Genomic DNA, 27,409 nt, shown 5'->3' on the forward strand with positions numbered 1-27,409 from the left:
TTCCTCCCTTCTTTCAAGGACCTTCCACAGTCTTGGCAGTGGGAAGGAAGAAAAGCACAGCTAAGGAAAACATAAATCTTCCCTTGTCACCTTCTGGGTTAAGGCCTTGTTTCCTTTGGGAGTCACCCCCTCTTCCATCTCCCTCCCTCTTCTCCATTAGTTTCTGTTTACTGCCTCATCTTCACAGCTCGCTATGAAACAGCACGTTCCCCCCTCCAGATCTTTCCTGTCATCACACAGGATTTTTTATTCACAACTTGGGACACACTTTTTACATCCTGGATCCCAAGACTGGGAGAATTTACTATTGTCTGTCTCCCTTGAATTTCCATAATTGCATCAGTGGACTCTGATTTTTGGCATCTGATGCATACAAATCCAGTTTTCTTCTCATGGAACTCATCAGGATTAGTTTTATTTTGAAGAAGTCTGTACTACCAGTTACTAATGGCAATTAGCCCTCAGTGGAAAATGGGGATATACACAGGATTAGGCTGCATCTCTGCAGAAAACCCTGCAGAGCAGACCAGGAAACAAAACTGCCATTGAGAGCCGTTCTTCCATTCTATCTTCCCCTTTGCTTTGGGAAAAGAGGAAGTCATGGTTGTCTTGCTCTTTTTCAAAAACACTCAGTGTACTCTGCACACCCAGCTGCTTTTCCTATTACTCTTCCTATCCCTGCTCCAGTCATGAAGAAGGTGAATGGTTTCTGCTAACATCAGTCTGGCCAAGAAGAATAGTATCAGATCAGGGAGGAGAAGGGTGCTTTATAGCTCTTTCTTGTGCAGGCTGTGTCTGCCTAATGGAAAGGGACCTATTCTAAATAAAAATCACCAAACAATTTTTGGCCACTTCAGTGTTCATGATAAGGGGCACTGACCACATGCATCTATCTTCCCAACTTACCTCATCAAGTTGCTTATTCTGGGCAGAGATCTGGGCCTCCTGAAGCATAAAGATAACATGCAAAAAACAACCTTAGGTATGACATCATTTGGCAAAGCATATCAAGTTGGAAGGATTTTAGGGTTTTCTCCTTGAAAATATTTTTCTGCTAAACATTTTCGTTTGTATTCTCTGAGATAGTCTATGGACTGTGGAGATCAAAGCAAACTGGAAATCCAGCAGAGTTTTCAAGTGCATTAAAGGTAGCATGTTTCGAAGCCACATGCCTGAACATTTAAGCACCATGGAAGAAATGAAGTAGCAGGTGTAAACATGAAAATCATATAAACGTGATTGTTTTAATCTTCATACTTTCAACTTGTCAACGACACAATGTTTGGCAAAGGCTAAAAATAGGGGATGCTCCATGCACACACATACACACAAGAGAGCACAAAACCCAAGGACACCAGACAGTTTGGATTTTCTCTTTCAGCCACATTTGGCATCTTGTAGGTCATTTACAACAATAAGGATGTGAATTTACCAGACTTACACGGAACCTGGAAAATCTGGGCCTGGAGTGAGTGCTTTTTGGGAGATTTAAATACAGAAATGTAGTTCTCTGCTGGACATTTTTTTGCCAAGGTAAAGAGTATAAAATGCCATCCACTACAGACTAGTGACATTTTGTAAATGTCTGTGTATTTTGAACAGAGATAACAAGTCTTTAATGTTCTTTACTTAGCAATTGAGACATTGTGGAAATTTTTTCAGGTGTTTTCAGAGAGTGTAAGACAAAATAAGACTATTTTTCTTTATCTTACCCCTAAAGCAATGAGAACATAATAACAAGAGGTGTCCACCAGATCTACCCCCTTTCCAACTAACTTGGTGCATGCTTTCTGATCAGCTCTAGCTGCAAACACACACCTGAGGTCCTGGCATGTAAACAAATAGCTGACCGTTTCTTTCTCCTTCACATTTCTGCTGAGCTTCTCAGAAAATGCCTTACTTGCTGTAAGTTATCATTGTGTTGCCAAAGTCAGTGGTGTTGAGATACTTGTACCTTGCAATTAGAGATTGCTTGTATTGATTTCATTGGACTTTGGATCAGAATTTACTGATTTCAAGTCTTCACTTTTTAATATTACGCTCCTTCAAATGCCTTGATTTAGCTCACAGCAGCCTTTCTGCTATCACCACAGATTTTAAGGAAGGCAAAGTTATTTATCAGTGGGAACTAGAGCTCTGGTAGCAACTTCCATTGAAAGCAAAGGGTAGTGGGGAGCAGATAAACTGATCCCGTATGCTATCAAAGAAGAAAACTTCCTGCTGATTCAAATTCTGGCACATTAAAAAAAGCTGTCAATGGCTCCTGAGCTCATTCTCATTCTGGATTAATGATCCATAAGGGACTCCTTTTACCACTCCTTTTACCTCCTGCTTTTGGCAGGCAGGAATGCAACCGGGGAGATAAATGCTTTTGCATCTCTCTGAACTTTGTTTTGCTCCTCAGTAAAAGATTTCCACTTCTGGAATCCATTAAAATCTGTGTATCTCAGACAAAGACTCTTCTTCACCCTCCCATGTTCTGTGTGAGATGCTTAATTGCTGCATCCTGGGGACATAACCAGTTGTAAGCTGGAAACAGAACATGAGCCGAGCCCTTCTCCTCCGGGTTACCTCCACTGATTTCCTTTGCTTGCGATGAATAAAACCTTTCATTTCAACAGCATCTGACTTATGTCAGAAGCTTCATGATTTAATGTAGAAACAATGGGATGGCAGAGATGGATGAAACTGTTTTAAAAGTGTCATTGCTAAATAAATAAGGATTAGCTTTAAACACAGGGGGAGAAAGCATGAGGAGGTACAGCTGCATGGCATTTTTTTAAGATAATACGTAGCCTGGACTCTTCCCCCCTACTAGTCTTCATGACTTACATTTCCTTTAAGGAAAAGGTCGTGCCTTCTCTCCAGGGCTGCTACAAGCCTTCCACAGGCAGGAAGCATATCCTGTGTCCTGTTTTCTCCAGAGGCCAGTAGCAGAGCAGATGGGAGTACAACTCCCACATCGCTGCTTCCAGTGTGCTGTTTTTAAGTGACCTGAGTCCCAAACTGCTGCCTGAATCTCCCTAACTTTCAAGTGTGGTGCAGCCCAGCCCCAGGACCTTGCAGAGGCTGGAAGCTGCTGGAGGGGGAAATGCAAGCTACTCCCTTTAGAGGTCTGGATGCCTATTTTTGTCAGATATAAAATTGCAGCAGTCATTGGGGGATGGGAGGGAGAACACATGTCCTGTAGTTAAAGATTGTGTCTGTGATTCACTCCAGAAGAGAGGCATGTATTTTCCTCATAGAATGAGGAAAAAAGCTTGGGAACTGGAATATCTAGCACATGCTATTTTCCACCACAATGATTTCCTTCACAGCTCACACCTGAGAAGAGGCTCTCAAGCCCTAAAGGATCAAGCACCTCAGGTTGTGCACTGCTCCCTGCAGCACACAGCAAGGTCCAGGGCTTGTGGGTGGCTGAGGGACGTCTGTCAAGGAGATACTGATAAATGTGAGTGTCCAGCTTAGCAATTGATTTTGTTTGCCACTATTCAGCACTTTAAAGTAACAACTTGCTCTCTAGGGTCATGAGCATCTATATCCCCTCCATGGGACATAATCCTGGGTGAGGGGAGATGAAGCAAGAAATGCAAATTCAGTCCCTTGACAAGTGCAAAGCCGTGGCACACCAGCTGTGACCATGGGCCATATCATCTCTCCAGACTCCCAGGACACATATGTCTGTTTTTCTCATTCCCCACCCTTGCTGGGATATATCCAATCCATCTTCTAGCTAATGGGATTTAGTACTAGTTTTTCCCATCCTTTGTTTCACTTCCATTGCACAATGAAGCGATGTTGTGGCGTTACCAGAGCTGCCTGTGTTTTTTCCTTGACCATCACCAGCTGGCTGTTAGGTTATGCGAGTACGAAGAAAAAGAGATTTTCTTTCCCAGGGACACTGCCACCGTTTCTCATCTGCTACAGTATCCATGACAAGTGATTGCCAATGTACCTTTGATTCTGATGGTGCTGGGTGTTCTTGTCTATCCAGGCCTTTAATGCGTTTTCAGCTGTGCCCATGAAGTGCTGTAGTGAGCATGGAGTTGATGGTCCATCATCCCTGTTAGAGCCAGGAGCAGATGCCTAATGGAGAGTTAAAGCACAGGTCAACCATCTAGGGATCTGAGACATGGGAAATTCTTGAACCAGTCAGTATTTCAGCTTTTAAAGGGTTGCCTTGGGGTATGAAAGCTTTTGCATTTACCAGAGTTTCTCATACGAAATATTTTAACCTCCTGCTCACATCCAGAGTTACCGCTTGGCAGGACTGAGCATTACCTCCCCCTCTTCCCTCTTCTTGAATGAGCTCTTTTAACTTGTAGTTGAAGAATTCAGCTTTGGGAGCTCAGCATTACTGAAACACACAGCTTACTGAAGGGTACGACTCATGTCAGGGAGCAAGGCACTCCTCTGCCTTGCTCGCCCAGGTAACCACAGCGCCTCCAGCAGCCATGCAGAAATGCATGTGGCTGTGACCTTAACTTTTTGTCCCCTCTCACAGCACTTGTGCATCAGGAGCTGGCCCCAGCAACAACAAAGGCTGTTGCTTGACTATCCATGCAACACAGCACAGCACAAGGCTGCCGTCATGCCTGACCCCTGTCCGGGAATGCAAACGGGATTGGGAAAGTCTTTGCCACTCCCTCTTTCCTCTTCATTCAGCTGAGCTCCTGTTTGTCAGACAAAAATGTTCAGTGGAAGGCTTCAAGGAAGCAAAGCCAGACTGCGGTTTGTATCCTTTCTTTATAAAGCATGTGCGTATCCTAAGGAACACTTCTTGCTGGCCATCTCTTAAAGGGAGTCCCAAGAGCAAAGAAGCCAGAAAGACAAGCCTTAGAGCTTCTGTCTGCGTATTTAATTCTGGTGGGGCAGCAGGGGCACAGGGAAATGCTTCAATATCTGATGAAAATAGCTTAGTGAATACAGAAACACAGGCATTCAGGTCTTGTAGAAGAAGGAATTGAATTTGACAGAGAGGCCCTGTAAAATGTGGGCTGTTTTATCCCCTTCTTTCACTTTTCTATTCCACCTAGGCAGGCGGAACCAAAAAATGCAAAAAGGATGTGGGTTTTGCTCCTCTCTGACTGGTAACAGATACATACTTGTGTCCAAGCCTTGCCCTGACATGAAATACAGCACAGCTCCCCCTGAAATAAACTGCAGCTCGCACATATCTCAGGCTGGAACTTGGCTCTTAAACAAAATTTAATGGGAGTCTGCTCTGGCTGAACTCTACTTATGACTTCATATTTTCCAGGGCTGTGCTAGTGTTGTTGGTTTGTTCTTTTTTTTTTTTTCTTCATTCTCTTCATACTCATAGGTGTTTCAGTGGGATAACTTGACCTCATAATACTGTTCCAAAGCAGACTTCTCTGGAGGAAATGGTAAATAGTTTGGGTATGATAAGAAAGGGCTTTGGGAAATTTGTAGGCTCTCTCATGACCGCTTGAGAAAGCAGATTTTTACAGCCTGTTAAACAGGATCAACTAGCAAATTAAATTGGGAAACTGGAAATCAGAGAGGATGGACAGAGGCTATGTAGATGACCTTGACAATGAATTCTTCATTTTATCATTTTTCTAATATGCCTAAACCAGATTTTTTAAAAGCTTCCACCATGGTCCAGCTGAGCAGTTGGAATGTGTGGGAGATTTCTTACCAGCTGGCACCCTGCTTTGATACCAGTGTAAACGGGATCACAGTGACTGCTGCTGCTGCGCGGCAGAACATGATTGCCTCTGATTCAGCTGAGAGAGGGCCCTTACTTCTTAATGCATTCCAATAAATTCTTACACAGTGAATACCAAGCCAAACTTCTTCCATGGCCTTCTAGAGCTGTTGTATTTCAAAGGAGTCATTTGGCTGTGAAAATCTGAAGTTTTCTGCTCTGTTCAGACCAATCTAGCAAGGAAATCTCCAGCTTTATCCAGCTGCTTTTCTCCTTATACTTCTCTTTTGGGGCACCTGCTTATTCTGAGTGCAGATTTATAATGTACTTCACTCACTCAAAAAATGCGTTCCTGCTTTTTGCCCTCTCTGTCTGCACCTAGCAAACCCCTTCCTGTTAACAGATCGACTGACAGTCAGACCACATGGTGACTTAGATCAATCTGCCAATAAGTAAGTAGCTCCCACCTCATTCCTTTTGGTGGGCTGGTGTTCTGCTGGATCAGCTTGAAAGGAAAAGGGTTAGGAACAAGAATACCCTTTTCTGCTGGAATGTAGCAGCCAGTTCAAATCACAATTCACTCTCAGCTTTCCTGCATTTATATTTAATACATTTAGGAAAGGAATAGCCCAAAGGTTTCACAGTAAGTCAAAAATATGTTTATCAGAGAAGCACCATAGCAAGCATTTGTTGCTATTGAAAAGTACTAGACCATGTTTCTTAGCTTAATAGCACACATTAATCCTCCACTGAAATTGCAAGGCTGTCCATGCTGAATCTGGCTTTAAAGGTTTAAAATATAGTCCAAACTATAAAAATGTAGAATTCTGACCAAAAAGGAACCGAAAAAAAAATCTCAGCAATGTCTCTTTGTTTTTTTCTTTTCTTTTACAACCACTAAGGATACGGTCTACAAGCTTTGAAATGGTTGCAAAAAATTGCATTTTTAAAATTCGTTACCAAAATATTTATATCATTCAAGTACCCACTGGTATTTCTGGTTTCAGTCCAGTTGCTTATTGAAATGAGTCTTATGTGTTCCTGCTGTATATCTGTCTCCTTAATCATCTGTTCATCCATCCGTCACTTCCCATCAAGAACTTTTGCATTCACTGACCACTTTCAAACAGATTCGAAAGAGAAGCAGAAGCCTCAGAAATGATTATCATTCTCTGAGTTATATGAAAGTCAACATTTGTTTACAGAGAGCCATTCAAGTGAGCAGTAACACAAAAAGGACTCCTTATTAGAAGACTGAACTAAATGGATTTATTTTCTAGTCAGGAATGCAATAGTATCGAATTTTGGTGTGATACAATTGCTTGCATAAACAGAACTGCAATTTAACAGGCAAAAGCAGAGTTTAAGACACTATTTAAGCACCTGTGGAAGGGATCTAGCCCTTCTGATCAATGCATGTTGAAAGCTCTGCAAAAAGGGCTCTTAGTACCCCATAGAAATGCTAAACCCTCAGCACAGTCTTTGGAAAGGGCTGGTTGAGTAATGCTAACGGTAATGGCTAAGATTTATTTTCCCTTATTATAGATTACAGAAAGCTAGGCTTCTAATCTGAACTTATCTTCTAAGTTTGCTGCTTCGTTGATGGGAAGAAAAATTCCCACTCCATCCCCCGGTATTCATCACACCTCCATTGGAGCTGAGTGGATCTCCTTGCAAGAAGGCATGTCAGGAATAGAATAGAATAGAATAGAATAGAATAGAATAGAATAGAATAGAATAGAATAGAATAGAATAGAATAGAATAGAATAGAATAGAATAGAATAGAATAGAATAGAATAGAATAGAATAGAATAGAAAGAATAGGAATAGTTCCAGTTGGAAGGGACCTACAATGTTCAACTAGTCCAACTGCCAGCCTGTGTCCTCTCTGCAGCACCTGTGGAGACAGTTTCGATCACACAGACTCCTTTCCAATAGTCAAACATCTCACCAGACTGATTATTAGCTCTCCATTTACTTGATACTTACCCTTCAGGTTTCATTAGGAGAGAGGAACACTTATAATGAGTTGCTAATGAATCTCACAACAATATAAGTCCCACACTGAAAAACATTCTGTATATGACTTCAATTAAGATTTTTTTCATGCTCAGCTCTGTTAATGTATTCAATATGCTATTTGTCAAATAATGCCAGACATCTGTCCAGAAAAAATAGACAAGCAAGACTTCTTTCGTTTTCGTTTTTTTTCCTCTTTTAAACAATTATTGCACAATCTGTCTAAAATTTTGCAAATGAATGGTAGATGTTAAAGAAGTTTTGCTAGAATTGTTCACACAATTCAGACAGCTTGGACTTATACATACACCTTTTTCAGATAATGAAATGAGCTTTGTCTTTTTAAATGAAGCAGATATGCAAAAGAAATCTGCATATTCGTTGCAGAATCCTTGGAAAATGAGAATTATTATTGCTCTGAGCTACTATTTGCCTTGCTAGTTTCCAAGGTGTTTCGGTATGTTATATTATCTTTTTTTTAATATGCTCAATATTTAAAGCAGTTGGAACATTGTTTCCACTACAGATATCTCCATTAATAATATTAACCTCATCAGTGCTCCAGGAAAGATCTCTGTATCTCTAAAGAGCATATGCTAAACATCCTGACATTTCCACTTGCAATGCTTAGTAGACAGTGCCTTAGGCAAGCACTGGTGTATGAGCTGGATGTTGCTGAATACAATTCATATCAAATAAGCTAAGGGATGAAGAACAGAGAGCTCATGTTCCCAAGAATTGTCACCTGTCATACTGCTTTGCTACAAAATGTTGGTGATGGGAGTGAGACAGAAAGGAAGAAACCTGCCCATGTTGGGAAAATGATTATGCTTTTCTAAGGATAGTAGCCTGGCACTACATTCTTTGAATTGTCGGGATAACATCTTTGTGCATAACTGCAGGCTTTTGACAAGTTGCAGGTGATTTCTAGATGATATCACCTCTAATTTGATCATATCAACTGTGATTTAGGTACAAGGTCAAGCTTTTTAATCTCAAACCAAGAAATAGACGTTTATCAACCTTAATAGAATAAAGGCCATGTTTCTCCCCTTGCATGTCAGTGTTCATTAAAAGAAGTTTTCTGCCAGCAACAGAACCAGTGAAATACTCTGGCTTTTGGATTTTTGTCTCTGACCCCTAAATCCCACCTCAGCACACACTGGCTCCCTCCCCCCGCAGCTCCCCATGGGACAGGGAAGCACCTTGCTGCAGCTCCTCTGGATCTGCTGCATGATGAATGGAAAGCACATGGTGACCAGAGAACTGGCTGCTGCTGAGCAGAGCTTAAAAAAACAGAGTCCTCACTGCCCTTCCCTCACTGCTGGACTGCTCTAGTCCAGCTTTTCTCTCCAGCCTATAGTTTTCCTGAAAATTGAGCCAAAGTGCTTATCTTTGTCCCCTCTTCCTTTAAAAACAGCTGGAGTTGAATAATGGAGTCAAAACTTCTAAAGGTTACAAGGACAGTCAGGCACACAGCAGGAACAGAGAGAATCAGTGCAAAAATTCTGCCAAATCTATTTGATGGAAATATTTCAAATACTAACAAATAGTTCCATCTGTCTTAGTTGAGGGGACTAATTTTAACTAGTGTTTGTCTTGAATACTGCCACATCCATAAAAAGGGTATGTTTTAAATGAAAACTAAAACCTAATCTTAAGAAGTTATTAAGGTCATAACATCAAGCATAACAACATTAAGGAACACAGAGATCAACTTATCTTCTGATTACACAGTCAAAAAGCCTGAAAATCAGGACTGAGACTGGTAGACCTGTTAGGTACAAATTAAAAGCACGTCTTGGTAAATAATTACAAGCAGTTTAGCAGTTAAATTGTCTTACTGCATCATATAAACATTTATGCAATTATCATGCCCTCCAAGACCTCTTGGCCTCTGACTTTACACTCAAAGGCTCTGGCTCAAACTTTTATGCTTGTGTTTCTAACATACAAGGTTCAGGTCAACGAGTTGTGCTTCTTTCACACACTTTCTCAAGAATTACAAGTGTCTGTTACAAGCTGACATAGGGGCTTTCACTATATCCATAACCAACTCCTTTGATTACCTATGGTCATTTGCAACATTTGCAATGCTTAATCAATTAAGCAAGCCAGTCACTCCTTTCCATTCAGCTTTGATCTCACTGAATGAGCAAATGGCTGTTTTGTTCCCATTTTGATTCAATAAAAATGACTAGAGTTTGAAATTGTTGACTTTGGAGGAAAGTCAGGCAGAAATTATTTGGAAGATTCACTGGATATTTAGTGTTTCTTTCAAAACCTTCCTGAACAAAAAGTCCTTGAAAACAGAATTCTATTCTGTTGAAGAGGGAGGAGGTGAGAGGAGGAGGGACACGTGGAGGAAAATGTCCTGATCGTGGACTGTACCTTGTGGATTGACTCATACCCCAATTATCACTCCTTTAATGAAGCAATACCACTTTGATTTATCTTCCCCAGCAACATGCTGTACATTTGGAGAGTGAGCCGAGTCTGATGATTGTGGAGGAAAAATGTAGATGGTGGCCTGGTTACATTAATGTATTTCCATGGAAAAGTGAGGAACTTTTTGCAAAGATATAAACATAAGGCAGACAAAACAGGGCACAACTTGTAACTTGCCACATGCAGTATTTTTCGAAAGAGATTAGACCTTCTTCCAGGTCCACATACCTCATGCACCCTTTGTGTGATAAGAAAGCAGCTTTTTCTCTTCAGATAACAAGCAGCTTTTCCTCAGGAGCACAGCAAAAACTGGCCACATACATGAGCAGCAAGACCACCACTGGGTGGATGTTGGTGTCTTCCCACATCCCATCTCTAAAGACAAGACTTTGACAGCATTCTTCTGTGAGCTTCATTGCCCACTTGGCAAGGAGCTCCATCTTATCATTCAGGGATATCAAAGGATTACTTTTTGGCAAAGTGACAGTGTATCTTTCCATCTCAGATGGGAAGTGCAAGACTCAAGTGCAATTCAGCTTCAAAAGAGAAAAAGGGACTGTTTGAGGGAAGCCATTACTTCCTCAAACATTGGAAGACATGTTTTCTCTTATTTACTTTATAACATATAATGGTAAAAAATATTTTGCTGACACTGCATACCAGAATCAAATGGAAATTGCTGAAATAATGTGGCAAACCTAATCTAATTAAATTAATTTGATAATGTCATTTTATCCTCACTGTATTACAAAGTGTGAAAAGTCTTGAAGAAACCTTTATTTTAATTGAACAAGACTGGATTTTGTCTTCTCAGAATAAATGACATATTAATTGCTAGCTACGATAGCAAGAGGACTGGGCCCAGTGCATTTACATTTTGTACATGTTTTCAATCTGCATGATTTACCTTACATTTGGAGCACAGTCCATTTACTTACCCAAAAGATCATGTGGTTGTTGTTGTATGTCACCATTATTATCCTTATAACAATTTAGTATATAAATGGAAGCCAAATTATTCTGTCTCTTGTCCAGATTGACAGATGAGAAACTGTTCCTTAATTTTGAAAGAACAGCCTTGATGTGTTTCATTATCCAATGGGAGCTGGTGATGACTTTTTCAGCAGAATGTGTCAAATTGATGGGTTCAAGCTGATGATCCCTTGGGATAAGAGATGCCAGCTCTGGCAGGGCACTGCACACTTACTGGCAAATATTAAAATAGGTAATGACATGGGGTTTTTTTAATCCAGAAAGGCCTCAGTGTGATGCATCTGATATCATAACACAGACCAGAGAGCAGCTTTAGCAATTTACGTATTTTTAACATGAAGTTTTCAGAAGTTGGTTCAGCTCATTTGTACACATACAGCTGCACTGAACCAGTTCTAACTATAGCCTGTAAATTAAATCAGTATGCTAAGGTTAATAGATTAATGATTTTCTCATGAATGCAATGTGTTGGCAAGCCACAAACATTAAACCAAAGGGCAAGGAGGACATACCACAGTTGCATAAACAATGGAGATGTTAAGACTTCATTGGTTCTTCCACAGTAAATGTGTGGTAAGAAAAGTCTTGCATCAGTGATGGACAACAGGGACCCACAAAGACTGGCTATTACAGTTGAGAGGAATGATGACTGCAGAAGTGCATACAAAGAACAAAAAGAACCCCTGGGAAAGAGCAGTTATAATAAATACATTTTAATATGCCTAATATTAAAAAATTAAAAATTGCAAAAATTATAATAAAGGTTTGTAACAATTACAAAAGCTTCCTGGTGGACTCTGTGTTCCTCAATACTTTCAAAAGTTTATAATGTTTTACTGAACCAAATTAAATACCTTACTATCATCTTCAGTGCAAGCAATTAAATCAGTGATGAGTGTTTCTGAAACTCCACCTGAATTCTTTACATAAAAGGGCAGCCTTCCTTTAAAATTACGCCTTTTTAAAAATAGGGCAAAATATGTATGATATGTTGTGTTAGGTCAATTGATACAACACAAAAAAATAGACAATAATTTATTGAACTGAGTAAACTACATTTCATTAGTCTCCAGTTATACTTAAAAATCTCTTTCAAATGTATGACTGTATGAAAGAACAATCAATAAAGAGGCAATATCCTTCTCTGAAATACATTCATATCTCACCTGAATCATGAACTGGATGTTATTCATTTTTATCATCTTCCTTGTTTACTGAAAATCCACAGATAGACAGTACTAATATTTAAGACAAAATCATTAAACATTTAATGGTTGAATTCTAAAGACACATTTCAGCCTACAGACTGCTTGCTGCAACAGCACAGTTAATATTTGGGGTGGTTCTGCAAAGCACGTCCATGAATATACAGAGGTAAGGCTGGGTTGTTCCACAAAGTCCCACTAGCAGTAGTGTTTTTCATAAGCTGATTAAAGATGAAATCTTACAGTGTGTTTCCTAGTCTGCATGCCTAGAAAGCCCTAAGAAGAAAACAACTGCCCTAAGGAGCTCAGCTCATCATTCACAGGGACTGAATGAATTTCAAGCACTTCTTATGCAATGAACAGGCGCATCAAAAGAGAAAATGGGTTGCCCAAGAAAGTACTTAGAGACCTACTTGAGTGTAATTTAGCAGACAAAGCTTCGTCTGAGATTGTACCACAAGCAGGCAGCAGTGGAACATCATGATAAGGAATGGCTTAGGTTGCTTGAGAATCAAAAGCACAAGCTTGTGGGTAGGTAAATCCTGAAAGGCATGAGCAGTTCTGCCTGACTGGTGTTGAGTGGCTTTGAAAATTGTGTTGCAAAAGCTGCTTATCATACACAGATATCTATTTACTTACTCAGCTTGACTCAAGCACTCCAGAAGAGCAGTATCACCCACAGCTGCAAGGAAATCGAGACAACATGAGCTGTAATCTCAGGCTTTGCTTTCTATATTCGACACTGCTTAGCAGTAAGCACATGTCCAGCTTTAGTTGGAGCTTTATCTTGGTAAATGAGAGAGACACTAAGAAGTTCAGGCTAAAGTCTATCAGTCTATGCCCCTTGTGGGCAGCAGAGACTTGGTAGTTTGCACCAGTAATTTAGATCTATCCTAAATGATGATTCCCATGCATTCATATCAATGTGCCAACTGGGGATCCCTCTGCAGGTACAGTTTTCCTTTCATGCCTTTTCCGTGTGTAAATCCATAACAAGCAAACATGTCACAAGCAAACTGCAAAGCCGGTAAGGGTGCAAGTACTGGATATTTTTCTGGCAGCTTCTTTAGCAGGAAAAAAAAAAAAAAAGCCTGAAAAATTAGAAAGCTTGAATCTCTATGCAAGTTTATCCCATGCATCACTGACAGTAGCCAGAGGAGCACCTTAAGGTGCTGTTTTCTGCAAGTAGCAGGATCTAAAATCTGTTATTTCGGTGCGAGATGGGAGGAAGTATTTTGGGAAAGAATATGCCCCTTCCCATCATGTAAGTCGAATGGATTGTCAGTTTGGCTGTCTTAACATGATGACACTTTTAAAGTAGCTCACTGATAAGTCTTGCGTCTTTATCAGGATTCTCAGAATACTTTGATTTTTCCTTAAAGACCTGCTTCCTGGTGTCACAAAATCATGCCAAAACCTCAGTTTTCATCTACAGTGTGCATTTTCTCTTTAGTATTGTAGAGAAGGGCTAGAAAGTAAGACTTGAATAAATCTGATGCGTGATAAAAGGGCAAATAGAAAAGTTTTAAATTATTTTAAAGCCAGTGTCATACTTTTTGCGTAGTAAGTGGCTTGTGGCTTTTAGTGGTTCAGATTTGTAATTTAAAGAACAAAAGAAGCTATTACAACTACCAGGAGAAGTGCATAGCAAAACAAGGAGAGTGCTGAATCTCGGACATACATTTTCACTGCTGCATCTGCCTCCTTCAAACAAATAAGCCTCAACCAAAACAGAATGGGATCAGTTTAAATTAGAACAAAAAACAATCAAAAAACCAAACAAACAGAAAAACCAAAACAAACAAACACACACACACAAACCAAACAAACAAGCAAAAAGTCGAGATTTATTGGAAAATCACATGTGGAGGAAGGAGGTGGTTTAAAAATTTACTGACACATTTAGCAGGAAATACTCACCATTGGCTACGTTAACATAAAAGCTAGTACTGGCTTTTCACCTTTGAAGTGCAAAGCCAGAGATCTGCTTGCAGTAGTTAAGTCAGCAATATTACTGGGGCTTTCAGAGGCTGCTGCCTTCTCAGCATGCTTTGATTGATGAGAATGAGACAGGTAGCAATTGTCATTCTATTGCAAAATTCCTTATCTGTGAGTTTATGGGCAGAACTTGAATTTGATGAATTTCAGGTCATGGCACAAAGGCATTTCTTTACCTTCATTCTAGCTTTTAGAAACACGCTTTCCAAAATCAGGTAATTTGATTTGTATGTTCTATTCTTGATTTAGCCAACTCATTCTGATGGCCAGAGATTTTGTGAAAAACAAGTTTTCCCACAATCTTTTGATTTCTGTGTGTCATGGTAACCAATGGCAATAAGTAACAACACTGTCTAAACACTTTCAGGACTAGGACGAGAGCCAGTATAACAGTGAAAGGAAGTTTTGCAAGGACAACTTAGCAGCAGATAACACAAAAGATGTCCTTGAAACAAAGGAAAATAACCAAAACAGGTGCAAAGGCAGTTACTGAAACACAGACTTCTGAGTGCTCTGCACATGAAGAGCAGAATAAAGAAAGTGCAAGAAGGCCAAAGCCTTCAGCCATGGCTCAGGTAAAAATTCCTCCAGTATGCTGGATGTATTTTCTGCCTCAGAAAGTGAAGATTCAGTCTTACAGTAATGTATTTCTAACAGAGAGTGAGTAGAGTAACCTGAAGTTAAAGACAACATCCTGAGATTCCTGGCCAAGCATGGGTTTGCATCTGGACAGTGGCTGTTGTCTTGCCCCTCTATGGGAAGATGACATCATTTCATAAGCATGTGCCTTGCATTTTCCTCAGTCGTGTTTCATGAAGGGTGATTCAGTTAAAAACTTGAATGACATTGATACCTTCCCCCCACTGCCTAGCAATATTGTGATATTGCCATGAATCACAAACCTATTTTTGGACAAAATGAAATTTCAAGGACTATGAGAGAGGCATTGAGGGTCCCCCTCTGCCCTCCATCATCCCTGCTCCTAAACTGATCAGAGGAGCTGACCCTGGAAACGTCTGGCCTTTGGTAGTAGCTGCAATGCCCTGACACTTCGGATGATGCTGCAAAAGACAACTAGTGCCATCTAGGAGGACAGCAAGCACTTCCCCTGATCAAAAGTCAATACATGAAGAAGTCAAACTTGTGGTTGCAGTACAATGGGGAACTGAGTGAAGCCACATCATGGTGTTAGCTGGTTGCTGAATGGTACAGCATCCTTAGCTTAACAGATCCATGCCAACTACAAGATAGCTCAAGATGAGTCCAACATTGTTCTGAAAACTTGGACAGTACAGTATGGAAATGAAAACTTCTGCAAACCGATGATACTGTAATCCATTATCAAAAAGCACTTTGGTGGCAAGTACTAGAGATAAAGTACCTGTTTGTTATCTGAATCTGAGAGGCACCTGGGAATGACAGGAAAGAGCAGAGAGTTACTCACATACCTTTTTATAATTGAAGGAATAATGATTTGATCTGAAATTAATGTTTGGAAGCAAGCTGTGTGGCTAGGGAAGCACTTTAGAATTCACACCTTCAAGTATTTGATTGCTATAGAGGAGCCTGCTTTATTGGCATACAGCATATATTTGGTGTATAAAGAAATACAGAACAGTTTGACCTTGAAACAATTAATCTCTTCTGAGGCACACAGGTCTTGAATGGACGTAGACGTAATTAGAGTTTTTAAATTACACAAGGTGAGCTCAAACTTTCCAGCAGTGTATACGTGGAAGAAAATGTGGGAAGGATCTCTGGGGGAGAGGAAAGGACTCCTACTTTCCAGAAAGTTTGGAAAGAGAAGGATCCTTTGAATCTCAGCTCTCTTCAGTTTGTTGCAATTTGATATAAGAGACTGGACATAAGTAGGGCGAAAACTGCTGATAGTGTCTTATCCTTGCATCATCTGCCACAGGTCTAGCAAAAGAAGAGCCAGATATCACCCCTAGTGCCACCGTTGACTATATAGGATTTGAAATTAGCATTTTTACCTTTTCCAGAGAACTATTCTGTCCACTGTATTTACCAAACGGAAATTTAAAAAGACCTCACATAAAACTATTTGCCTTGTCAGAAACCAAAGTTGTTTAGAATTGTTTAAATAGTACAATAATAAACAAAGAAAGGAGTATCATCCTGTCATAAACCTAGCATGGAGAAACTCCAGGAGTTCATCACCTTCTCAGACATTCACATAATTCAGGACTAAGTGGGCTGATACTAATGGCATGAAATAAGGAGCAGAAAACAAGATCAGAATTGTATCATGATGAACTACAGAGAAGCTAGTGAAGAAATACTTGTCTATACGAATTTACTTTCACTGAAGGTCTATGTAACATAAAAAAGAGAAAAATTCTCACTGTTTTTCAGGACTTTTGTTTTCCTCCCGCCTTTAAATATTTTGGCTATTCATTAGTTGTTTTGGATACTTTTAGTAAGTGCTATAATTAAGATCAAAATGTAATTCAAGTTCTAACTGCTCTTTCAGCAGCTTACAACTTTTCAGAATAATTTCTTCTTAAAAGGACATGGTCAGGTACTTCTTTTTTTGGATGTAAATTGCAAAGTTACCTTTTTTATAAATTATAATCCAGTAAAGAACGTAATTTGATTTATCAGCACTGAATTCAGACTTGCTCTAAATGGGTACTGTGTTTTATACCACACACTTAACAGGCTTGCCTTGATTCCAAACCTAGGTTTAAAAGAAGATAAATGCTAACATCAAAACCAGGATATTGCATAAAAACAAATACTAATTGAAATCAATACAGCCAGATTAATTCGCATCAAATCTAGATCCAGACCATCCTCTGAAGGGCCATAAATGGGAAAATAAATAGGCACCAACATTTTTTCCCCAAAACTACCTTTCTGAGAGTAATCACAGTATTTGAATGCTTTTAATTTAGTCATTCACTGGAGGATGTAACAGGTATGTGCTCATAATAAACAGTAGGTGTTTCCCTGAGGGCCATGATAGTTTGCATAATGTGCTAGCTATTTATTTTCTAGTGTTATGGTGACAGAAAACTGTAACAGTACAGCTAATTCAAATTTCATAAATGTCTTTTATTAATGAGGTCTCTTTTAAGTTCTGAGTTTCAGAGGTTCAAAAATACAGCACTACCAGTACAGTCACTGCTGTTACGTATGATCCAAATCCTTTTTCCTTAATTACTTTTTGTATGTTCTAATCTATTTATAGATGGAGAAATTGAGAGCCCCACAGCTGAAGCAGATGTGGCTGTTATTGGAGGTAAGTAGCAGACTGTACTAAGCAGCATCATTAGAATTAAAACAGCAGGTTGGTTCATTTCTGCATTTTGCAAAACCCCTACTTCGCTGACAAGACAACAAGAGTGGCACAATTAGAGTTAATTAGGCCAGTGGGAAATCTGCTCCCAGAGGGGCTATTGGCAAGATAATGAGATGAGATGATGAGCATAAACCATGTAGTGAGCAGTACCACCCCCATCCAGTCCTCATTTTAGGATAAAATACTTAAGAGTCCAGCAGTGAGGTCAGCCTCTGATATTCTTCATTATTCACTGGGCCAAGATTGTCAGTTGATACAAAACTGGTACAGCACCTTTGATTTGAGCCATGCTGGTTCATACCAGCTGACCCTTTATTTTTACAGAATATGCCACAGTGCATTTCCTTGTGTTCCATTAAAGCTCTCTCATGCATTTAAACTAAACACAGTTGTCAGAGTAAATAATCAAAGCTATGTTCATGGAGAGAACCTGTCTTTTTATTTTTATTTTTGTTGTGTTTGTTCATTTCCATACTAACACACTAATTTCAGTCATTCACTAGGGGATATACCAATCATTAGTGCAAATTGGTGAGGTTCTGCTATATTTCCCTCAGGTCCCATATCCCATAACTTTAATTTCAGCTTTCTGTGAACAAGTAGTGGGTAAATTGATTTGCATTTAGTCCCTTAGGCTTATTAATATTGTGCTACCTCCAAAGCCTATTAAAGCCTCTTGTGTCAAGGGATACTAGTGAGGTCCTAAAAACTGATGAACCCCTCACCGCAACTATGATATTATAGTAAACCTAAAGTTTTCTGTATAAGCAATTTCATTTCTGCTAGCAGTAACTTCACTTTCCAGAACTAGGCACCATCAAATCTGCAGGAAACCATGGCATGCGTATTTTGTAAGACAGAGTTATCATTTTTATTTATCCTTCTAATGTCCATTCCCCTGTTTTCATGCCAAAAGGATATCCCCACTCAGTTTACTGATGCTGATAAATATAAATATTTGGAGATATTCACTTGTGTCACATGCTTTGAACAGGAAGGACAGAAGAGAGATACTCTCTTCATACCCCTATCGTCTCTGCAGAACAGTAGGCATTTCCAGAGAGCATTTCCAAAGGTAGGAACTCTGTTCTAGAAGAGGAATCAATGCCCCACCCTCACCATCCACTGACGGTGCAGGAAGCCCAAGGGGAGTAATGCAGATGGAGCCTCCTGAGTCAGACGAATTCCTGCCTACTGCATCCTCACAGCAGCTCCATACTCCACATATGAGATTTTCCTAGGAATGTCCAATTCTAGTGCCTTTTATTGAGTATTTCTTTAATGTTTGGTTTACTGCTGGAGTCATGTAAATATACAATCAGCTCCATATCATGTACAGAATCACAGCTAGAGAGTTTAAAAACATATTCCAGCTGTATTAAAAAAAAAAAAAAAAAAAAAAGCATTAAAAAAATAAACATTGCACAAGGTGAATAAGCTTCAAAATACTTTATTTAGTTTCTTGATTCTTACATGAACAATTTTTTCTGGAAGGACTGAGATAGAGCTTGTATTTTTTTTTAACAATGACTGGTCAGAGGTCCCTCTATTTTATGGACTTCTACTTTTCACAGGAGAAGGGGAAAAAAAGGGAAGGGTTCTGAGAAGCAAGGACACATGGTGTTCTGTACACAATCACCCCTGAAATTTTAATTTACTTTCCTCCTCTAGGAGTACTTCCATTCACAACTTAGTCCTATGCCCATTTGAGTTACCTATGGAAATTTTTGTGCAGTCAACACATTGCTAGTAAATTAGCCTTAGTCTGGGAGACAGGAAAGACCTACCCAGAATCCCTTCTGCCTCCCAGGTGTCATTTCCATATTCATTACAATCAGACTTCCTTAATTAGAGCATAGCACGAAATGGCAGCTTGCAAGTACAGAGCAGTACTGCAGGCACATGGCTTCTGCTATTTGTTGATTGTCTCCCAAGAGCTACTCAGTGCCCGTGCTCCCAAAATCAGCTACACTCATGGCGATAGGGTCGAATTGTCTGCAGACTCCCCTGGCTATATGATACCAGAAGGATGAAAGAAACCTATTAGGCTTCCTTTATGTTCTCTTATTTCTCCTCATTTTGTAATGAACTTTTAGCTCGAATGACTTCAACCAAATCAAGCCAAGATACTAAGACTTTGACCTGCATTCCTGCAGTACCTATATTGCATCTTGGTTTTTGAAGCATCAGACTCTGTTCTGACCCTGGTTGCTGCAACAGGCAAACATCTTATGAGACATGGACTTTTCCCTGTCACGTAATTCAAGTTGTGATGCCTGGCTGTGAGATACTGCTGGTGTTTTATTACTGACAACACATTCGACTGCTCTCTTTCCTTTAGGTGTGATTGCTGCAGTGGTATTTGTCCTCATTTGCCTGCTGGTGGTGATGATCCGGTACATGTACAGGCATAAGGGCACCTACCACACCAATGAGGCAAAAGGAACTGAGTTTGCTGAAAGTGCAGATGCTGCTTTGAAAAATGACCCTGCTCTCCAGGAAGCAGTGGATGAGAGCAAAAAGGAGTATTTCATCTGAGAGTCAAGGATTTCCACGGAGACTTCCCCAAGGGAATCAAACAGAAATGCTACATCAACAGAAGTGATAAGAAATGGATAATATGAGGGTACAGGCAAACATCCTAATTGAAAAGTATATCTTTACTTTTTCTGTCACTGGGTTGTTCGTTTCGCTCTGCTGGTGAAGAACTAAATGCCAGATACTTGCCTGTCAATTTTATTAGCAACACAGCTGGTCACAGTTGAAATCAATATCAGATAAGAAGAAACAAAATCTCAGTAAGAGTGATACACCAAAACCAGATAAAGATAGTAAATGTCAAGCCTTGACATTTGACGAAAACAGCAGATGCCAATGGAAAACATCCTCTCAGAGTTAATGATGCATCTTATGCTGATATGATACAGAACTACCTGAAATTGAATTTCAAATGGTCGCAGAATAAACATGAAACTAGATAAAGCTGATGTAGCTGGAACAAAAACAGCTTTGTAACCCAAATATGCTCCCTTCCCCTTAAATGTGCAATTTTGCTGGCACAGGGGTTGGTTTTGTTTGTTTGGTGATTTAAATTGGGATTCTTTTTTAAGGTTTTTTTTTTATTTCAAATTATATATATTAAAGTTAAAGGCAGTTCAAATAAATAAAACTGTTGGAAAACAGGAAAAACAGAAAAATGAAGGATTTATTTCTAACTTACTCTGTATGGCAGCTTGAGAATTGCAAAAAGTTGGAATGTACAATGTAGTATATAGTAGTCAGTAGACTTACAAATACGATTCCAATTAGTTCGTAGGTTCCCTGCATGCATGCATAAATAGATATTAAAAGATAAAGCATCTTGGTTTGAGCAGGCCGTCTAAAACAGTGGAGCTCAGCTAGGTTTTTTCATGTAAGCTGGTTTTGCCTGTGTATTTATTTATTTATTTTGCATTGGAAGATTCTCCTCAATGCCCACCAGCAGGATTTGGAATTTTTTCAGGGAGAGTAGTTCAGTTCTGGTGCAGATGCCACTAAATCATTTACAAACGCAACCATAAGGCTACCACTACAAAGAAGCTTTTTCATCTGCATCTCACTTGCTTGTATTGATGTCTCCCTCTGCATGGCCATTGTATATCCTTTGTATTGTGCTAGATAAGAGAACTACACCAGCCATCAATGCTTTATTATAAATAAATAAATAGATTAGTCATGGCGGATCACAGGAAAATATCTTATTCCTCGCCTAAGAATCACCAGTGATGAGTTTCTTTACCCCAGTAAGTTGACTTCCTAATTGAAGCCCACAGTTAGCTCTGGGAATAGGATAATTGTTCTATGCACCTGCTCATCCCCAGCTGCGATGGTGCGCTGGATTACTGAAGATAGAAGGGGAGAAATACACAATAACAGATAAGACACTGATAAGCTCTGCTCAACTCAGTATGTTTTTTCCTGCGTTTTGATCTATATATGTGTGTACCTATATATAAAGTCATCTACAGCTATGCTTTCAAGACATTGTTGCTGATCACTTGTGTTCACTTCTTGGCATCAAAGCCTGGAAAACTCCTGGACTCCAGTACTGATTATTGACATTGGCCACAAAAATGCTTGAAGACAGACCTGAACAAGAAAAGACTCTGAGGACCCAAGTGGAGGAATGGCTTTTTTTTGTCTTTTCAGGCACAATCTCAGTCTTTTCTTGGTACATGAAGATGGTCTCTGAATTGTTCTTAGAATCTAAATAGCTTTGATTTTGAATCGTAAATCCCTGCATGTTTTTGTTTTAAAGAAAGAATATCAAAATCATGCCAAATTTACAAAATGCTTAAGATGTTTTTCATAACATACCATTTCACAACTACATTGTATTCTATGGCTAGTGCAGTATAAATTGCACAAAACCCAGCACTAGCAGTGCTCATATATTTTTATATTATACACCTGACTGTTTCCTTCTAAGATACATTGTTTTACTGCTTTTGAAAAAAGGAATCTTATTTTTCTAGGACAAATATTGGAGAAGTTCACTAATCTTAGCTGTAAGACTGAGTTTGTGAAACTGAAGACCGCTGACCCTCCAGTTCAATCAAAATGTAAATAATTCCTCTGAGGAGAGGGTAAACGCAGTGACTTGAGCTCTACTGCATCTCCCACACAAGGTGTGGGAACATCAAAATACTTTCTTCCAGTGCTAGCAAGACCTATTAGAGGACTACCAGCCTTTTGTCCCCTTCATATGACTTTAGAGAAAGGTATGAGGCACATGGGGAATAAGTTCCTATCTCCCTCCCCAGTCAAGAAATTTGATTTATGCAACTTGAGTTTGCAGATTATAATTAGACAACTGTGTCATACTTGATACACGGGAGGACCTCAATTAGTGTCTCTTTTGGGGGACAGGGTGTGTGTGTGATTTTTTTGAATTATGAGGTGGATCGAGAAAGACTAACTGTCCACGTTGGAACTACAGAGGCCAGATTTTCTGGTGGTACAACATGAGTTCAGTGGAGCTCCACCAGTTCTTACCAGTTGAGTCAATATCAGACTTTGTGTCATTGCTTCCCATAAATCTGAACTGAATGCAGCTTCTGGTCTTTGACCATATCCCTTCTTAGTAGCTGAATTAGATCTCTTTATCCCATTTTCCCTGTTAATCTAGGCTGACGGTCCAAGCATACAGCAACAGCTTCTCTATCGGTAATGAGCCACTTTGAATATTTGCAGAGCAGTGACTCTGGCAAAAGCAACAGTTTCAGTAAGTTTATTTTTTCATAGTATCCTTTCGGGTTCCAGGGCTTTGTGTATTTAGAAATGACTCAAGCACACTGAGCAGTGAGAAGAGATGGTTTGTGGAGAACTGTTTATTTGCTTTTTTCAGGACAAACTTTGCTTTGTAATTAAGAAAGCTTATGACATCTAATGACTGGCAGACTCTTAATGGCCTGATTCTGCTATTTTTTTACACATACAATAACACTACTGTCTTGAGTCATTCAATTTAGTTGTAAAAAGAGTACTTTACAAACTTCATATAACTTTGAGGAGTAATTAGCAAAACGTCTTTCTGCAAGCAACACGCTGTGCTAAAACAGACATTATGTACAATGCTGAGACATTTCAGTTGGTAGCCATAGCTTTTCATCACTGATGATTAAATGATTTTTACAATTTGCTTCCTGAATAGGAGAACTAAGGAAACAGTTTCTTTTCCCCCATGTACTTCTATCCCAGGGCCCTCCACAGCTCTGGGCTGCTGTCCTGCAGCTCGCTGGTGTCCCATCTCCCCAGCCATGACTGTCATTCTTGCTTGTAGGCCCCCAGGCTGCCATCTGGATTCCTACTGCCTTCCCTGTGGCAAAGGATTGGCCATTTACTTATGTATTTCTTTCTTTATTTTTATCAGTGAAGATATGCTGTTCCTCTCTGCCAGCCAAGAACCAATTTTCACAAAGATTCCAGCTTTAGACTTCCAATCCTGTGTCAAATTTGATAAAACCTGACCTGCAACTAATTTATAGAGTGATCACATATGCCATGTTTTCACAGAAAACAAGTATAAATATAGTAATGCAATCTCTCTAGTTAGTAAGATTTAGTACTATCTCTAGTATTCACTAAACAGGTGCGCAAACTGACAATTCCTTGAGCAACTCAGTTTTGTCCTGCTGACTTAATGTCCTGTGAAAACTCGTTGAATCCTACTTCGCACAGAAAGCCACATGCGCATGTTTAGAAACATAAGTCCTTTTCAATGGTGTATAGGAAAGCTGTGTATCAAAATTATCAATATTTGCTGGAGTTGGAAGAGAGAGGATAAATACGATCTTGTAGCAACACAAGACATTTTTTAAGGATATACAGAAATAACAAGAATTAAAGATTCTGTTGATGAGCTTTAAGAGTGGGTCTACAGAGCTTTTAAATTCTCTCCCTTAAAAAAAAAAAAAGGTTGCAAAAGGAAACTAATCTTCTTTTAAGCCATTTCTTCCTGTCAAGCTTTGAAAACAGCTGTCTCAGATTCAATATTCTACCATTCTTTTTTAACATCTGAAACTCAATTTCTTCCAATTTTTGGAGGATGCATATACAGTCCTCCCCTGCTCAAAAATCACTGCTTGCCAGTGCCAGCCTCTGTAGCAACTCAGCAGAATAATTCTGTCCAAAAGGTCTATCTGGGCACCCATTACCAGATCTGGTGCACATTTTTTATTTTTATTCTGGGGCTCGGCCTCTGTCATTCCGGGTTTTTTTGAGGTCCAATGTGCCATTGCACATCAATGCAGTCCAGAGGAGTATTTAATCAGCCGCTAGTCAAGATAACAAGATATGTACATATATATTTTTAGAACAGGACCAAATCAGTTTGGAGGGCTATTAAAAATAGTAACATGGGATCCCTCAGAACGTCAACATCAATTTTTCTCTTAGATCAGATCTAGGGATCATTGGGAGAACACCAGGACAGGAAAATAAGGAAGACTGTTCCCTTTCAGCAAGGAATGCAGACAAGGTGCTGAAACATTTATAACTGCAGGATAAGTAGGATGGCACCACTAGCTACAGCCTGCAAAGATTCCTCACCGAATACAGGAAATATTGAGATAAGATCTAAATAAGCAAAAAGATACAGCGGGGGAAAAGGTAATTAGATGCTAATAGAGATGGAGAGCAGTTATTCATCAAATAAAATAGATATTGCCATTTGGAGAAATCAAAGTGTGTTTGCTGAAGGTAACTGCTGACAACAATTTTCTTTGAATTATATGAGGTGTTTGAATTCCTTACATGTGCCAGTCCAATCAAAGAATGCAGGGAAATACACACCAAAACAGTACTCAAGTTAAATGTTATTGCATTTTAGAAAATCTCTCAGTTCTTCACATAAGAATGCTTTATGTGTTTAGAAAATTAAGAAGCTTCGCAGCAGCGGTTCATATGAGACAGAAGACTAAAGAACCCCTGAATAATCAATGAACACATGTCTGATATCTGGAAATTCAGGGAGTTAGCAAAAGAAGCTAACAATATCAAAGAAAAACATATATGGTGAGTAAAAAATTCAACCATATTACAAAGAATGAAATGTTTGTATTAGCAGAGGTCCTCCTCTATTTCAAGAAAGTAATATTGCTGGTGATTCAGAATAAAGAATCCTTATTCTACATGACTGTTCTCTGTGTGATGGGATAAAATCCCACTGAATTCAGCAGGACAAGACTGTCGTTGACTATATTTATTCTTTCTGCAAAAAAATTGTATTCCCACCCCTGTCAGAAAGAAACACACTAAATTAAAGTAGCAGTCTTTATAAGGGTTGATTTTTCAGCATAACCTTGTGTCTTCACATAATTTTTCTGTTGTTTCAAACTGTATGTATGATGGATTGTATCTGATATGTTGTATTAAAGTCTATTTGAATTGCAGCATTGCTATGAGAACACAGAGCACTCAAAGCTTACTGATGATTGTATGTTAAAGCTGACTATAATGTTTGTATTTACCAAAGCTATTAATACACTGCTGGTGTAAATCTACTATATTTTGAATTGGGTTTTTTTTTTAAAAAAAAAAAAAAAAAACCAAACTAAAATGAGAAGAAACAAATAACTTTGTGATTAAAGTAGTCACTTTCAGCATTTAAAAAACTGTTCTCATATTTTTGTTTTCTTTTAAAATACCATGAACTCTGAGAATTTCCAATTATGGTGTTTTTATAAGGATATAGATCAAAAGGAATAGTAAGCTAAAATTTTTCATAATAGAGAATGCAAACCCTAAGAGATATACTGCTGAGTTTTGCATTAAAAAAGTAAGAGAAGCTTTTCATATATATAAGGAGTCAAACTTCAAATAAGAAATCAAACAATAATTCTCTCTGACAGAACATTACCCTGTGGGTGCCAATGGACCTGTACAATTATGTAATGCATGGTATTCTTAAAAATTCTAGGCAGTCTTATAAACGTCTAATGGGTATTTACCAAAGGATGGCCTGGCTTCCACCCAACTGCTACCAAATGTGAATGCTTCTGCTTTGTTCTTCATGCTTTCCCCTCAATTTCTCTCTTATCTTAATATATCCCTAGTTAAAGAGTAGAGGCTATGCTATAATACGCATTGTAATCTTGCCTCTGACACCTCTTTTTTCAAAGATCATTGCTGTCAGTGGTGAAAACAAACAAAGAAATAAAGTAGGTCTTTCAGTGATCTGTTATTGCATCAAACTGATGCCTCAAAATGATGAAAACCCGGAGGGTACCAGAAGGACAGTGGATCGTCTAAATTTTAATAACCATAATTGGAGAAGTTGCGTTAGGAACAGCTCTTCCAATGGGCCTTTCATGTGCCATAGGACTTTGGTGCATAAGAATGTTAGGAGGCCAGCAATAGCCAAATGGTTTGTTAGCAATGTTCTTGCTGGGATGACAAGCAGACTGCTGAAGATGGGGCTCTGGATACTCCACTATTAGCCAGTACATTGTGGAAGGTTGACCTGGACTTCATACCACATCTGACAATGGAATTCGGTGTTATTGGAGATACTTCAGCAGCCCAAAGCTGTGATGGCTTGTACTGCTACCAGTGGTGCTGCATGGCATGTAATTCCATGGAAACTGGCCATAAGCTGTTTGCCAAGAAATCAGGAAAGTCTGGTGGGACCAAATTCATCCTTTATGGATGACCTGTAGTTGACAAGCTTACATCAGAAACAAAGAGGAAAAGAAATAAAAATACCAAAAAAGGGAAGTACATGAAAATAAGAGTTTCACCAATATGTGCCATCACATAGCAACATCTTACACATATATATGGTTTGCTTCACACCTCTTGTATCATTGGTGATAGACCTGAAGCCTCAGTATAGGATATTTTGTCCACACTGAGAAAGAAAATAGTCTTGACCTTGCAGTGATGAAGATTTCTATTAACATTTTTGTTATCATTCTACTAGTAATAATATTTCTATTTCAGCTAAAAAAAAAAAAAAAAAAAAAAGTACCAGGAAGACCTGACCAGTCACTCAGTTTCTAGTATCTTGGAAAGAAAGTATTTAATCTCCCAGAGGTGTTGCTAGCAGATTCACTTGAAAGCCCTTCTCAATGTGACATATGGATATACTGATAAAATGCAACTCAACACCACATTCTTGGTTACTGGGAACAATCATCTTTATTCATTCTAACACATAATAGAGTGATCAATAGCATTTTAATAAAGCCCACTATAAGTCATATTAAACT

General features: G+C 39.1%; 1 protein-coding gene across 1 annotated transcript in view; it reads left to right on the forward strand.

Annotated features, from left to right (window-relative positions):
* The window catches only part of GYPC (glycophorin C (Gerbich blood group)), a 33,845-nt gene extending 8,143 nt beyond the window's left edge, over positions 1-25,702 (forward strand). The window contains exons 2-3 of the mRNA XM_065840747.2: positions 17,550-17,600; positions 20,002-25,702. Coding sequence (XP_065696819.1) covers positions 17,550-17,600; positions 20,002-20,198 — 248 coding nt within the window. The 3' untranslated portion in view covers positions 20,199-25,702. The remainder of the gene's footprint in view (positions 1-17,549; positions 17,601-20,001) is intronic.
* Positions 25,703-27,409: the final 1,707 nt, after the last annotated feature.

The sequence above is a fragment of the Patagioenas fasciata genome, chromosome 7 (genome assembly GCF_037038585.1).
Source record: "Patagioenas fasciata isolate bPatFas1 chromosome 7, bPatFas1.hap1, whole genome shotgun sequence".
Classification (NCBI taxonomy): Eukaryota; Metazoa; Chordata; class Aves; order Columbiformes; family Columbidae; genus Patagioenas; species Patagioenas fasciata.